At 43.9% G+C, this 15,524-nt stretch overlaps 1 protein-coding gene across 1 annotated transcript in view; it reads right to left on the reverse strand.

Moving 5' to 3' along the window:
• The window catches only part of GARNL3 (GTPase activating Rap/RanGAP domain like 3), a 127,651-nt gene that overhangs the window by 88,789 nt on the left and 23,338 nt on the right, over positions 1-15,524 (reverse strand). The window contains exon 2 of the mRNA XM_018562077.1: positions 4,892-4,912. Coding sequence (XP_018417579.1) covers positions 4,892-4,912 — 21 coding nt within the window. The remainder of the gene's footprint in view (positions 1-4,891; positions 4,913-15,524) is intronic.

The raw sequence follows: 15,524 nt of genomic DNA on the forward strand, positions 1-15,524 counted from the left end.
GAGAGAGAGAGAGAGAGAGAGGAGAGACAGCCAGGAGAGAGAGAGAGAGAGAGAGAGAGAGGAGAGACAGCCATGAGAGAGAGAGAGAGAGGAGAGAGCCAGGAGAGAGAGTGAGGAGAGACAGCCAGGAGAGAGATCGAGGAGACAGCCAGGAGAGAGACCAAGGAGAGACAGCCAGGAGAGCAAAGAGAGAGAGGAGAGACAGCCAGGAGGATGAGAAAGAAGAAATGGCCAGGAGAGAGAATGAGGAGACACAGCCAGGGGAGGGAGCGAGGAGAGAAAGCAAGGGGAGAGAGTAAGGAAAGACAGCCAGTTAAGAGAGTGAGGAGAGACAGCCAGGAGGATGAGTGAGCAAAGACAACCAGGAGAGAGAGTGGGGAGAGACAGCAAGGAGGATGAACATGGAGAAATGGCCAGGAGAGTGAGGAGAGACAACTAGTAGAGATAGATTGAGAGACAATCAGGGGAGAGAGTGAGGAGGGACAGCCAGGGGAGAGACAGCCAGGAGAGAGACCAAGAAGAGACAGCCAGGAAAGAGTGAGTAGGGACAACCAGAAAGATGAACAAGGAGAGACAGCCAGGAGGATGAGTGACCAGAGATAGCCAGAAGAGAGCGAGGAGAGATGGTCAGGAGAGAGAGAGTAAGGAGAGAGAGCCAGGGGTGATATTGAGAACAGACAGCAAGAAGAGAGTGAGGAGAGACAGCCAGGAGAGAGTGGAGAGAGCCAGGGTAGAGAGATGAGAGAGGGAGAGAGAAGAGACAGCCAGGAGAGAGACCAAGGAGAGACAGCCAGGAGATAGTGAGGAGAGACAGACAAGAGAACGACTGAGGACAGCCAGGGGAGAGAGAGAGGAGAAATAGCCAGAAGAGAGAGGAGAGACAGCCAGGGGAGAGGGAGGAGAGACAGCCAGGAGGAGAAAGCAAGGAGAGACAGCCAGGGGAGAGAGAGGAGAGACAGCCAGGGGAGAGAGAGAGGAGAGACAGCCTGGATACGGTGAGGACAGCCAGGGGAGAGAGAGTAGACAGACAGCCAGGAGGGAGTGAGGAAAGACAGCCAGGAGAGAGAGTGGACAGCCAGCAAGAAAAGAGAGGACAGACATCCAGGAGAGAGAGTAAGGATAGACAGCTAGGGGAGAGAGCTAGGAGAAAGAGTGAGGAGAGATAGTGAGCAGCACATTTGCCTGGAGCAGAACCCCTGTACCCTTCAAGAGTTCTCTGCACCCTGTGTATTAGACACCTCCTTGCTCCACGAGTTCCAGCGTTCCTCCAGGCCCCATGCCTCCTCCATGCACTCAAGTTAGAACAGCGGGACCCCGTTGTCCCTTTCCGCCTGACATTGTCACAACCTGTGTCCGGGTTTCAGCTGGCCTAAAACAGAGTCAGCACATACATGAGAAGATGTAGAAGGAAAGAAGAAGAGAAGGGCAGAGAAGAAGGTAGAGGGAAGCAAAGAATGAATAGAGGGAACGGGGTGGAGCGAGATGGAGAGTAGAAAGGCACAGAAGGTCAGAAATAGCAACTAAAGTCACTGAGGCTCAGGCACACGCCCTCCTGTCACTCAATACTGCCAAAAGAGGTGGCTTGTCAGAGTGATGGACCAATAGAGGAGCAGAAGAATCTGATATTTCCGTAAAAGAATTTGCCAGGTTTTGGGATCCTAGCATACCCAGCAAGTACCCCTTTTAGGTACCGCTTTTCATTTCTGCCTACAGTTTTGTGGCAGCGGTCTACACACAAATGCAATTTAAGTAGGACATCTGAGTATGCATGTAACATAAAAAATCCAATTCAGCCCTGAAAGGGTAATGCTGATGAATTCAGAATCAGGTATACTCGCTAATGAAGGGAGCAGGATGTGTCATGTAGAACCAGCAACTTGATAACCCCGTGTGACACATAACATACAGCTCTCTCTGCCCAAGTTCCCAGCTCCTCTCACCTGCTCACCAATTATGAAAGGATTTTCTATAATCATGGTCAATGCACCAGGAAGAATGAGACCCCCTTTAAAAATTCTGGAGTCCCAAAGAGACAAAGCAAGCTAGCTGGGAGATTTGGTCCTCTACTCAAACAACAGGCACTGTTCCAGGAAATCTAAGATTAATCAAGCAGAAAGAGAGCACAATGCAGACAAGGAGCTTGGGATACAGTGATGCATGGGATGCGTGCGATGTGTCGCTATATACAGGAAGCAATCTGATACAAAACATTTTAGTTGATACCCAAGACCCTTATTCTCCCATTCAGATATTCTCTATAGATCCAGCTAGACAGGCCTCTACCCAACACAATAAAGGACCAATGAAAAACTTGAATCTGGCCAACCAAGTTCTAATTTATATCTCCTCTGTGCATAGCACTCTGACTGTCCCCAGCAAACATACTGTACTTCACAGAAACCCTATGGAGGTGTCAGACCACATTTACTGATGGATAATCATTTATACTACATCATGAAATTCCCTGCCACTAAAATACTGTGTAACAGGACACGGTCTAAGCGTAGATGGCACCTGTCAGGACCCAAACAGCTGATGCTTTCCACCATTTGTACTGGGTGGAAAATTACAACATTCATAGTTTATTTAATCTGACACTGAGCAATTGTGTGAAGGAGGGAGATGCGGAAGATATTCTATACATTCTATACTGCTGGACTCTATTGTCTCCTCCTAATTAAAAGAAACACTTTGCTGGGCAGTGTATATTTGTTTGATCTAGATTCATTGTTGAAAAACAAGTCGAGAGTTTAATACTTTGGGGCCACATATTTGTTCTAGTTTAGGATTCCCAAAGTAATAAAGGAAGATAGATGATTCAGCGCTGAAGCCTGAAATGTCAAAAAACAAGTCAGTAATGGCAACTCCTATATCTCTATCATCCAGGATCTCTTTAATTTCTACAGAAAGCGATAAAAACAATCCCAGGATGAAGAGCTTTCTCCTGTTACATATTGTATCCTGATTCCCCCATGTTTACATTTGCACCAATACAGATAAATGGCACTGACAGGCTGGACACAAAGAACTATACAGCCAGCAGCAGGAGGACCATTGGCATTGTAAATAGTATTGTACCCCAAAGTAATGCTGCGATATAGCAGTTTTTGTGGTCAATATCTGCAAGTGAAATTAGCCAGGATTATTCCAGGATTGTTATTCCAGGATTGCTGGAAAAGTCAAGTTCTGATAAGATAGTCTTGAAAACAGAATGTGCCACTCTGGTATCAGCACCCAGACCCAGGAACTATAGGACACATAGTGTCATATCCCACAGACTAACACTACAGGCTTTGGAGTCAAAGTTTTGGAAAAACAACTGACAGTTTGACAAAACTGCTAGTTACAGGTGTGTTAAAGTTACATCACAAACATCTTAAGAAATTTTTAGATTCATTTAAAAAAAAAAAAAATACTGGGGATTTATTTTACAGCTTTGTGTTTTTCCCCACATTTTGTTTCTACTTAAAGTACAATTAAACCTTCTAGCAAGCAGTAGATATATGCAAAAACATTAAACAAATATATAAACAGTTACCAAATAGGTAAAAACGTACCTGTGTCTCTGCCGCTCTCTCCCGTCCGAAAATCTGAAGATTCTCGAGAGGCTGTCAAGGATCAAGGGGCGGGCGCATGCGCAGTAGAGATCTTCAGCCAGGAGAATAGGAGAGACACAGGGTAAGTCAATGCACGCAGCCGGCAGCGTACACGCGGACAGACACCGTGGGGCCTGAGGAGTCTGCGCTGGGTCAGAGACTGGCACCAGCACTGGAGAGACTCCTGAAAACTACCGGAAAGAAGAAGATGATCAGATCAAGAGGCATCATTTAATGTAAGTCCTTAAAGCAGCATTGACGTCGAGGGGCGGGTGGGGGGGAATGTGACTTTAATACCCAGAGGTGTATTGAAATTAGAAGGCAGCCTGTGTGGTATCCCAGTACAGCCTGGACTGAACATTGCCAACTTCAATAATATGTAACACATATTAAATGAAACAGACAGATCACAGGCAGACCCTGGGACATGACAGAGAAACCAGATCCATTTTCACCATTGATTTTCAGCTGTTAAGCAGAGATCAAATTTCTGTTTATTGTGATATTGTTGCGAATTAATAAATCATAAGTAGACAATGATACCTCAGACAATGAACAAGGTGCAAGAGTCTTAGTGTATTGTTATGCCTTTTTAGTTTATTGATTTGCTGAATACACTTTTCATCCATGAAAAACTTCAACCATCAAGACAGATTCCATCTATAACAGTATATGTGACTGACACAAAATGATCGTTGTGATTGCTGTAGTGGAGCTTTGAGGATTTTTCACTGGCCACTACTTGACTATAAGGAGGCCGGAACCAACTATACCAAGACAACATCATCAACAGGGACACTGATCTATTAATTTGAAAAGTAATTTACAATATCACAAAGAAACTACTCATAATTTCACTTTCATTTTTCTGGCTCCTCTTAAAGAATGATGGGTAAAATCGGATTGTTGTAAATTAAAACAGATTATCTCTTTGTTAAATGTGGGTTATCCAATACTCTTAATAATGCCTTTTATGTACACAATTTATAGATATATAAATATATGCAAAGTTAGAATATATTAGGATAGCAGCAATATACTGCATGTTATGGTTAGCAGCTCTGCAAGCAGTATGACAGTCACTATATTCAAATGGGTGATATTTTCTCCATACATGTGACCAAATCAGGTACCATCTTACCTGCAGAGTAAAGGCCCTGATGTGCTACATACAACACTGGTGACAGCAGCAGGCAGCGTGACTACAATAGCGAGGTTACAGACAATGCAGCAGATGTATGAATGAGATGTATACACTCATATGTTAGACACACAAGAGACGCAGGTGACAGTACCTGTTGGGGAGGGCAGTAGCTCTGTGGGATCCACAGGAAGCAGCCAGAAAAAAGAAAGAAAGCAATTATTATCACATAGCAAAATATGAGGCATACAATTACAGATACAGTAGTCAAAGAGAATAAAATATATTACTCTTAATCACATAGAAAAGCTTGAAAATATACCAAGCAGAAGCCAAGCAAAAACATCAATTTGGCAGATTTACAGGAGGATTGCATTGCTTAGAATATATGAGATTAGGTGTCGCATTATTTTGGTATACATATTTGTCTAGTAGCCCATGATGATGCAGTAAATATCTCCTCAACATGAAATGCCAACAATAGAGAGTAATAGAGTGCCGTCACCTACAGATGTTGGGGTTTATGACAGCCCAGGAGCGGTTCCATCTCTCTCCATCGCTCTATTTATGTTCTCTTGTTTACAGGTCTATCTAGGGTTGTAACTGGAACATGCAACATAATTTATAACTACAACAACATAGAAACATTGATTCCCCCTGTTCCCATACTGAGGAAAAACCTATAAACAAAGGTAAGCTCGGGATACAAAACTCTGCATTAAGTATGAGAGAGAGATTTATAATATTTATAAGAATAAATATTTCATTGTGCTGTCAGAGGCACAAAAAACCGAACACACTCCAGACAGCCAGAAAAACATGACACGTATTAATAATAAATGTATATGCACAAGGCTCCAGGGCTATGCCCACTCTCTGAAGACAGGTCCTCACATTAAAAAAAAAAAACCTTCCTGACCTCATTCTTCCAAAACCCTCATGTGTAACTCAGTCTCCTCCAGGGCCTGTACATCTGAAGACTACCTGATCTGTCTAGCTACCAGATGGCAGCATATCTGCACCAGGAACAGGGAACAGAGGGGTTAACCTCGTCATGACAGGGTGGATCAGTGAGGTCCCTCCACCTTTAAGAGGTGAATCTATCCCCTCTTGCCCACTACATAGTTACATAGAACGTGAGGTTGAATACAGACATAGGTCCATCAGGTTCAAGCTATATATTGTGTGTATGTGTGAACCGAGGAACTCATCCAAGTGTTTTTGAAGCAGTCTATGTTTCCCACTGATATAACTATCTGTGGAAGTGAATTCCAAATTTTTACCACTCTCAAAGTAAAATACCCCTTACGCAGTTTACGATTATACCTTATCCCTTCCAACTTCTTGTTGTGCCCTCGTGTCTTCCTCGAGGTTCTTGGTTTAGGTAGTGCATTTCCAGTACTGCTGTCCCCATTGATGATTTTTTTGTTCTCCTTGGGGTAATGGGAGGACACAAACTAGCGCCCTCCCATCACCCTAGGCTCAGTATACCGCGAGCTGTAGCTCGCAGTATACTGAGATGCCGCACCTGAAGCGGATACTGACAATTGTGACGGGATTCGCCCAGCTGCGTGACTGACAGCTGGCTCTGCCTATCTAGAGGCAGAGCCAGCTGTACCTGCCCCCTCCCCCGTCCGTTCGGCCACTCAGCGCTGGCGGATCAGAGTGAGGAGGGGGGAATCCAGCCCCTCCCCCGTCACGGCAGAGAGACGTGACAGGATCGAGAGGTGAGGGAACGCCGGTATGTGTTCGCTCACCTCCCGATCTACTGAGCCGACCTGTGACAGTCTCATTGTCACAGGTCGGCTAGAACTATGAGGTGAGTGAAAAGCACTTACCTCATAGTTCTCCTTTAAGTGAACTGTTCTCATCTTATGGAGAACAATTCAAATTGTTGCAGGCGTCCTTGATAGCGCAGACCTCCCCCCATCCCCCTTATTAATTTGGTTGCCCTTCTCTGAACTCTTTCTAGCTCATGGACATCTCACCTAAGTATAGGTGACCAAAATTATACAGCATACTTAGTGTTATGTAAAGTGGCAAAATTATATTCTTTACCATGAATAAATCCCACTTTTAATGCAAGATAATATAGTACTGGCTTTATTAGCTGCAGATTGGCATTGAATGCTTATGCTGAGTCTGTGGTCTATAAGGGCCCCAAGATCTTTCTCCATCTCCGTTTTCCCCAGCGAAACCCCGCCCAAGGTGTAGTCTGCATGGATGTTTTTAGCTCTCAATTGCATGACTTTACACTAGATCAATAAGATTCCATAATATCATCACAACAATGGATTACACACATCCAAGCTATGTAGTGAAAATAGAAAGAAATTATTTTCTCATGCATGATACTGTTAAAGTGGAGGAGATTTTTAGTAAAGCAGTCCAGTGTCACTGAATCTGGTGGTGCACAAAACTAATCCAAAGCACTCTATCATGTGTCAGGGTGACACAACAGCCACACACATAGATAGATGCTGCTGTTGTACAACCACCTATGATATGTTTTAATGTTAGCTTCTTGACAGGCTTCGGCCACACTGTCAGCAACAGTGGTTGTGAAGGAAGCTGGTGGCTGTGGCTGTAGCCAACAGCATCCTTAACAACCAGTGACACTACAAGTGGGGGGAGTCTAATGGGGATGCTGAGGTACTGGTTCCCCATCAGGTCCGTTCTGCTACTGATTAACAGCAAAGAGTGGGGAGAGTCTTCAGCCAATAGCCAGCCTGCTATTGGCTTTGGAAACCGCCCTCTGCCTGCTGTCAATCAGCAGCAGAACGGACCTGATGGAACTAGTACCTTAGCATCTCCGTCAGACTGCACCCACCCACTATATAAGTCCTCAACCAATGAGCCTTTTTGTACGACAGGTGCAGTGGCCGGGTGGAGAGCATTGAGCTTGTGATTTTATCGGGCTCAGCATTACTGCAGTATGAGCACCACAAATAAAAGGTGCTTTTGCCAAATTCATGTAACTGTTTTCAACAGCTACATAAATTGTGGGCAAGCACAGACATTTGTTGTGTGGATGCACGACAGGATTCTAAAGAGTGGCACAGACACTCTTTATGAATTCCCCCAATGTTTTTAGGCTATGTGAAAGCCCCCCTAACGGTATGTGTTCGCTCACCTCCCGATCTACTGAGCCGACCTGTGACAGTCTCATTGTCACAGGTCGGCTAGAACTATGAGGTGAGTGAAAAGCACTTACCTCATAGTTCTCCTTTAAGTGAACTGTTCTCATCTTATGGAGAACAATTCAAATTGTTGCAGGCGTCCTTGATAGCGCAGACCTCCCCCCATCCCCCTTATTAATTTGGTTGCCCTTCTCTGAACTCTTTCTAGCTCATGGACATCTCACCTAAGTATAGGTGACCAAAATTATACAGCATACTTAGTGTTATGTAAAGTGGCAAAATTATATTCTTTACCATGAATAAATCCCACTTTTAATGCAAGATAATATAGTACTGGCTTTATTAGCTGCAGATTGGCATTGAATGCTTATGCTGAGTCTGTGGTCTATAAGGGCCCCAAGATCTTTCTCCATCTCCGTTTTCCCCAGCGAAACCCCGCCCAAGGTGTAGTCTGCATGGATGTTTTTAGCTCTCAATTGCATGACTTTACACTAGATCAATAAGATTCCATAATATCATCACAACAATGGATTACACACATCCAAGCTATGTAGTGAAAATAGAAAGAAATTATTTTCTCATGCATGATACTGTTAAAGTGGAGGAGATTTTTAGTAAAGCAGTCCAGTGTCACTGAATCTGGTGGTGCACAAAACTAATCCAAAGCACTCTATCATGTGTCAGGGTGACACAACAGCCACACACATAGATAGATGCTGCTGTTGTACAACCACCTATGATATGTTTTAATGTTAGCTTCTTGACAGGCTTCGGCCACACTGTCAGCAACAGTGGTTGTGAAGGAAGCTGGTGGCTGTGGCTGTAGCCAACAGCATCCTTAACAACCAGTGACACTACAAGTGGGGGGAGTCTAATGGGGATGCTGAGGTACTGGTTCCCCATCAGGTCCGTTCTGCTACTGATTAACAGCAAAGAGTGGGGAGAGTCTTCAGCCAATAGCCAGCCTGCTATTGGCTTTGGAAACCGCCCTCTGCCTGCTGTCAATCAGCAGCAGAACGGACCTGATGGAACTAGTACCTTAGCATCTCCGTCAGACTGCACCCACCCACTATATAAGTCCTCAACCAATGAGCCTTTTTGTACGACAGGTGCAGTGGCCGGGTGGAGAGCATTGAGCTTGTGATTTTATCGGGCTCAGCATTACTGCAGTATGAGCACCACAAATAAAAGGTGCTTTTGCCAAATTCATGTAACTGTTTTCAACAGCTACATAAATTGTGGGCAAGCACAGACATTTGTTGTGTGGATGCACGACAGGATTCTAAAGAGTGGCACAGACACTCTTTATGAATTCCCCCAATGTTTTTAGGCTATGTGAAAGCCCCCCTAATGCAGACCTTTATTAATTTATATGCCAAAAATAAATGGTAAAACCCAGAATTGTTGTTTTCTTCCTTTACTTTTCCTTCATACTGTCTTTTCAAAACAGCAAACAAGATAATAGGTTTTGGTAGGTAAATAGAACCTTTTCATAGATATCTGTACATCAGACAAAAAAAAAGGACAACTGAGGAGGAAAGAGGAACAGAAGGATACAAATGATGAACAGTTGAGAGGTATAACAGGTATGTCATACAATAACAAAGGCCAATGAATGGAAGGGAGATGAGAAGTCATTGAGGTACTCAAACGTTCGCATTTACAGCAGATGGACACATCTGTGTCCATTGTCTGTTTAATGTGTGTATGTGAACCCAGAAATTGAATTTGACTTGATGCCCAATAAAGACAGTATGAGGGCAGGTTCACACAGGGGTGAACCTGCCCGCAGTTCCAGTACATTTCAGACCAAACCAAATGAGACATGCAGCATTTTTCTGGTCTGTAACGGGCTGCACTGGTGTGAACAGAGGCCAGAAATAACATAGGTATATATTAGGATCAGTGACGTGCGGTACCTCTTGTTCCGGGTGAGGCATTCCCCAGCCTCACCCCAGCACGCCCCGCCGGCCAAAGCCATGCCCCGTCGGCCGAAGCACCGCCCCTGCCGGATGAAGCCCTATCCCCAACCTGTCCCCAAGCTAGTGTAAAGGAGGAAGGGAGGAGCCTCCCTGTCCCTCACTTGCTCCTCACTGCTGAGGCACTCAGTCCATGACAGGTTACACAGCGGGGAGGATTTCCCTGCTGTGTAACCTGTTAGATGCCGATCTGAATGTAGAAAAAGCTGTCAGCTTCAGACATGAAGCTGAACCTAATTCTAGGTGAGGCTCTGCCTCCCCTGACCGCACGTCCCTGATTAGGATGCATTTTGGGTCCAGAAACAAGCTGGTCTAGTCTGCAAATGATCTGTCTGTGGTGTGAATGGGCCCTAAAGGTGGACCATAGCATGTGAGAACACTCCGCTATATCAGCACATAGCACTCAGTGAAAACACCCAGCTATATCATAACACAACATACATACAGAATAAGAACAGATTCTGAGAATAACACTGACTGTACAAAAGGAGAACTGGAACTGTGCAGCATCAATAGAAAAAGAATAAGAACTGATACTGAGAATTACACTCAGTGTACAGAGCAAGAGGAGTCCTACTGTGTAGTAAACATTCATTTCGAATAAGAATGACTACTAAGAATTACACCCACAGTGCAGAAAACTAGAAGTTGTATTTGCAGCATGCATACAAAATAATGTATACTAAGCATTACACCCAGGATACAGAACAAGAGAAGGAATATGATGCAGTGTGCATACATACAGATACTAAGAATTACACCCAGCATACAGAACAAGAGAAGTGCTACTGTTCAACATCCATACATTCAATACATACTGTTTAAAATGTAGCAACTCACTGCTCAACAGTGCCACCTTCAGGATAAATAACGGTAACACATCCTAGCAGGTCTGTGAACATCCTCATTCATCCAGGCCATGGTATAGCTGTAAAAAATAAATCAAGGCAGCTGGACTTGCTGTATTTTTTGCTGATCATCCGACTAGCCCTATTAGGATGTCTGTAAAAAATAAATAAATCAACTGGACTTGCTGTATTTTTCTTGAAGACATTTAAATGGTCATGCAACTAGCTTTCTCAATTCACAATGACTTGTACAAAAATTATCTGGGAATAAATATGGGGAATGCTGGCTATGACAAACAGATTATGTTGATTGGAACAACATTCACCATATTTATTCCCATAAATATAAATTTTGTACAAGTAATTTTGAATTGACAAAGCTAGTTGCATGACCATTTAAATGTCTTCAAGAAAAATACAGCAAGTCCAGTTGATTTATTTATTTTTTACAGACATCCTAATAGGGTTAGCAAGGCTTTGGAGCTGGGCATTGAAGATGGAGTGGAGCTTTCTTTATGTAAACTCAGGAACGAGAGTGGAACAAAAATCAAAAACAGCTGAGCTCCTCTTATTAATGCTACTTCACATGACCAGCTCACATTTTAAATTACAATGTTTAAAAGAGATTTACAATATATATTGTACAGGACACCGGGGCTGGGTCCTGGAAGGACGCTATATTTCCTCTCTGTTTGGATTGTGGTCCCTTTAAAAGGATGAGACGGGGTTAACTCATCTGCTGGAGGATGATTGTGTGTTTAAAAGACAGAAAGTGTTAGCTAGCAGGTGAGTAGTGTGGAGGAGGTTGGAGAGTGGTGATCTGTGTACTGCTGTGAGCTTGAATGTCAGTAATCCTGCTGGAAATCTGTAGACTGGGAAAGTTACCCTTGAAGTCTGGGACTGTTTAAACTGCGATTGCAGCTCTGAAATCTTCATGTCGGTGAGACTGTTCTTTTATGTTGTACTGAAGAGTTGCTGTTTGAGTTGGCTAGCTGGTCAGTGAAGATGAACTGTTTTGTTATTTTGCTGCTGTGAAGTTATTTAAGTTAATAAACTTTACTTTATTTGAAAAGCCTGTGTCCTGCGATCCTGCTGGATTCCCCTAACATTACAATATATATATATATATATCAGGGGTGGACAAATTGATATGGAATTCATTCAGAGATAGTCTGTCCAATCCAGATGCCAGCTGTATTTTCTTTAGGAACCAGCTTCATTAACAACTAGAGATAAGCTAAAAAGTTAGACAACCAGTTGTAAAGTTTAAGGAGCATTGGTCACATGACTTCTGGGATTTGTCCAGCCCTGATTATATATATATATATATATATATTCAATTTCTCCAATTTTTATGAGATTTGCGCTGTGCTTCCAACTCATCAGAGCAGACATGTGTAATCCAGACCTCAAAGAAGTCCTAGGTTGCTCCTTGGCTCTGGCGTGTCATATGTCAGAACTTCCCTACTCTCTCAGGTGCTGCTATATCTGAGGTTTGTGAATACATTTCAAGAAGGGGGTTTAACTCCTGCGCTTAGTGTCACTTCAGCAGCTTGGTGAGGGTGTGCACCTTTTAAATCGTCCATTTTCAGTCAGCACTCTCATTTTGCTTTTAAGCAGTTACTATATTTTGAAAATATTTCCAACTTTTCTGATACTTGTGGTTCTCTGTGCAATGTTATATCAGGATACAATGTTTTATAAATCCATCAGGTTTGATATTTAGACAAACAATACATGTTTGTTTATATATTTGTTTGTACTGGGAACTACCACACCATCCACTTGTATATGTATGTGTGGATCGCTAACATCTGTTTTGGTCTGGCACCCTTCTGTTTTCTGTCCCTGAGTTGCTCCCAGTACCTCCTATTGGGGGCTGTACATCTTTGAGCTGCTACCTGCAAATCATGTTGTGTGACAGTGGGCATCAGTGCATGAGGTGTGACAGTGGGCATCAGTGCATGAGGTGTGACAGTGGGCATCAGTGCATGAGGTGTGACAGTGGATAGTGGGGATCAGTGCAGGAGGTGTAACAGTGGGGATCAGTGCAGAAAGTATAACAGTGGGGATAATCGTAGAAGGTGCAACAGTGGTGATCACTGTAGGAGGTTTTATAGTGGGGATCAGTGTGGGGGGTATAACAGTGGGGATCAGTGCAGGAGGTATAATAGTGGGGATCAGTGCAGGAGGTATAATAGTGGGGATCAGTGCAGGAGGTATAATAGTGGGGATCAGTTTATGAGGTGTCACAGTGGGGATCAGTGGAGTAGTAGTAACTGTGGGGATCAATGCAGGAGGTGTTCTAGTGGGGATCAGTGTGGGAGGTATAACAGTGGCGATTAGTGCAGGAGGTGTGACAATGAGGATCAATAAGGAGGTGTGACAATGGGGATAAGTGAAGACACCATCACTGATGTATTAAAGTGAGGAGACAGTAGACAGTTTCATGGAGAGAACAGGTGTGCCAGGGGGGTGACAGGGGGATATTGGTAAAGGGGTAGCATAGAGGCATCAGTGTAAGAAGTTTGACAGTAGGGATCAGTGTAGGAGGTGTTACAATGGGGGGTCAGTGCAGGAGGTGTGACAGTGGAGATCAGTGTAGGAGGTGTGATAGTAGGAATCAGTGCACGAGGTGTGATAGTGGATAGTGGGTATAGTGGATCAGTGCAGGAGTTATAACAGTGGGGATCAGTGCAGGGGGTGTGACCATGAGGATCCGTAAGGAGGTGTGACAGTTGGGATGAGTGCAGGAACTGTCACACAAGGGAAATACGTGCAGGAGGGAGCATGACAGGAGAGTGAATGCAGCTGTAGCAGCATCGTGAATAAGGTATTGACAGAAGAATACTGGCGCAGAGGCAAGGGGGTGAATGATGCAGTACCAGTAGGGTGAATGGGAAAATGATAGAAGGGTTACTGTAACAGTTACAGGAGTTTTAATAAAGGGGTGCCAGGAGCTGTGACAGAAATGTTTTTGGAACGGTTAAAGGAGGATTAGCGGAGCAGGGACAGGAGAGTGAATGGAGATGTGACAGAAAAGTGAATGCAGTAGTGATAGGAGGGTGAATGGACCAGTGATAGTAGTGTAAATGGAGGGGTGACAATAGGGTAAATGGAGCAGTGACAGGAGAGTGATTGGAGCCATGAGCAAATGGAGTGGTGCCAACAGGGTTAATGGTGTGGTGAAAGGAATGTGAATCAGCGATGAGTAGTAAGTGTGGGAGAATTGAGAACCCTGGAGTGTGAGGAGTCAGAGTTTGGGTTGATGTATTATGTGTGTGGACTGCGTTAAATGAGGCAACAGCAGAAATAGTGGCAAACCAAAATCACAGGCAGACAATTGACTGTGTGGAAAGATGAAATAGACTCCGAAGCTTAGCTTTAAATATCAATAGAAAAGAAGTATAGGATAGGATTAAGATGAGATGATAAAAGGGGCATATGGGCATGTTTTATAAATCCATACAGTAAATGGTTCATATATTACATTTGCTCAACAGCTATGAAAATAGGGAAACTGATTCGACCAGACCCATTCGATTGTTTTTAAAAAAGGGCTGAATATGTTTCTAAATGTGCAACATATAAACCAATGTAGGCGATCATGCCAGTCAATAGACCTTTGACTTTATGAAACTCCTAGTACCAGAAAATATCAATGTAGCAGTGCTAGAGGACTGAGTCTCTGTTTCATAGGCCCATGCCAAGCTAGCTATTCTTGCCAACAATAGGAATGCTAAAAAGAGCAAAGACAGGGGTGGACAAACCCTGGCCCTCAGATGTTGTGGAACTACAAATCCCATGAGGCATTGCAAGAGTCTCACATGCCTGTTGCAGGCATGATTCCCAGAGAGAGATGCATCATGGAATTTGTAGTTTCACCACAGCTGGAGTTTGCCCACCCCTGGCAAATAACATACTGACCTGCTTCCATGTGTCCCTGCCTCAATGGTAAGATGAGCAAAATGTGCAGAATGTAAGTTGCACGCAAGGGATTAATGCCTCGCACATCCAGCCAGCGAGCCAGTGACAAATGGAAACAGGTGAGCATTTCTCTACCCTGTTTAGCCCAGTACAACGGTCCTGTCACTGGTGATTGTCATCAGCAACAGTATCACTAGGTTGATGGACCTTACTGTTGTGAAATTTCCCTGTATGCTTTTAGTCAACACAGTTGAAGCGCAACAGAATGCCATATGGAATGGGTAAGCTCTCTCCATGTGCTGCAAGACTGAAACACTTACCTCCTACTGTGCCTTCCTCCAGTGATGACAGATCCAGGATCCTGTCGTTGCTTCATCTGGAGTCATCACCTCAGACACTTCTTTTGGATCCTGCTGTGCTCCTCTTTGACCATTAGGTAGCATGTGAACAGGAGTTACATTGTCCTGGCACCCCAGGATGTATTCTTGGCATGCCGAGAATGAGCCAGTGTTTATACATGGTGCATGGGCCGTGCAGTGTACACAGAAGAGAAAGATATTGGTAGGGGCCAAGCAAGATGTTTTTAACAAAAAAGACTTTGTATGTCTCTTCTGCCCAAACTCCCTAACTTCCAGAGATTTTTGTTGTGGAACTTTAGTTTTGCTTTTAGTGGAGGTTTAGGGCCCGCACCCACGGTATTGCTTCACACTTGTGTTGTGGTAATGCCTCATCTGCAGTGCCATTTGTGTGCTGTGATGGCGTGAGTTGCTACAAAATCATGCTGGCATTCATTTAATCACAATGCAGTGTATTACAATGCATGGCAATGCACTGCCACATAGTTGAATTAACATTAATATTATTTTTTTTAAAGTGAAGCACTGGACTCTGCT

The sequence above is a fragment of the Nanorana parkeri genome, unplaced genomic scaffold (assembly GCF_000935625.1).
Source record: "Nanorana parkeri isolate BGI_ZX_2015 unplaced genomic scaffold, ASM93562v1 scaffold559, whole genome shotgun sequence".
Lineage (NCBI taxonomy): Eukaryota > Metazoa > Chordata > Amphibia > Anura > Dicroglossidae > Nanorana > Nanorana parkeri.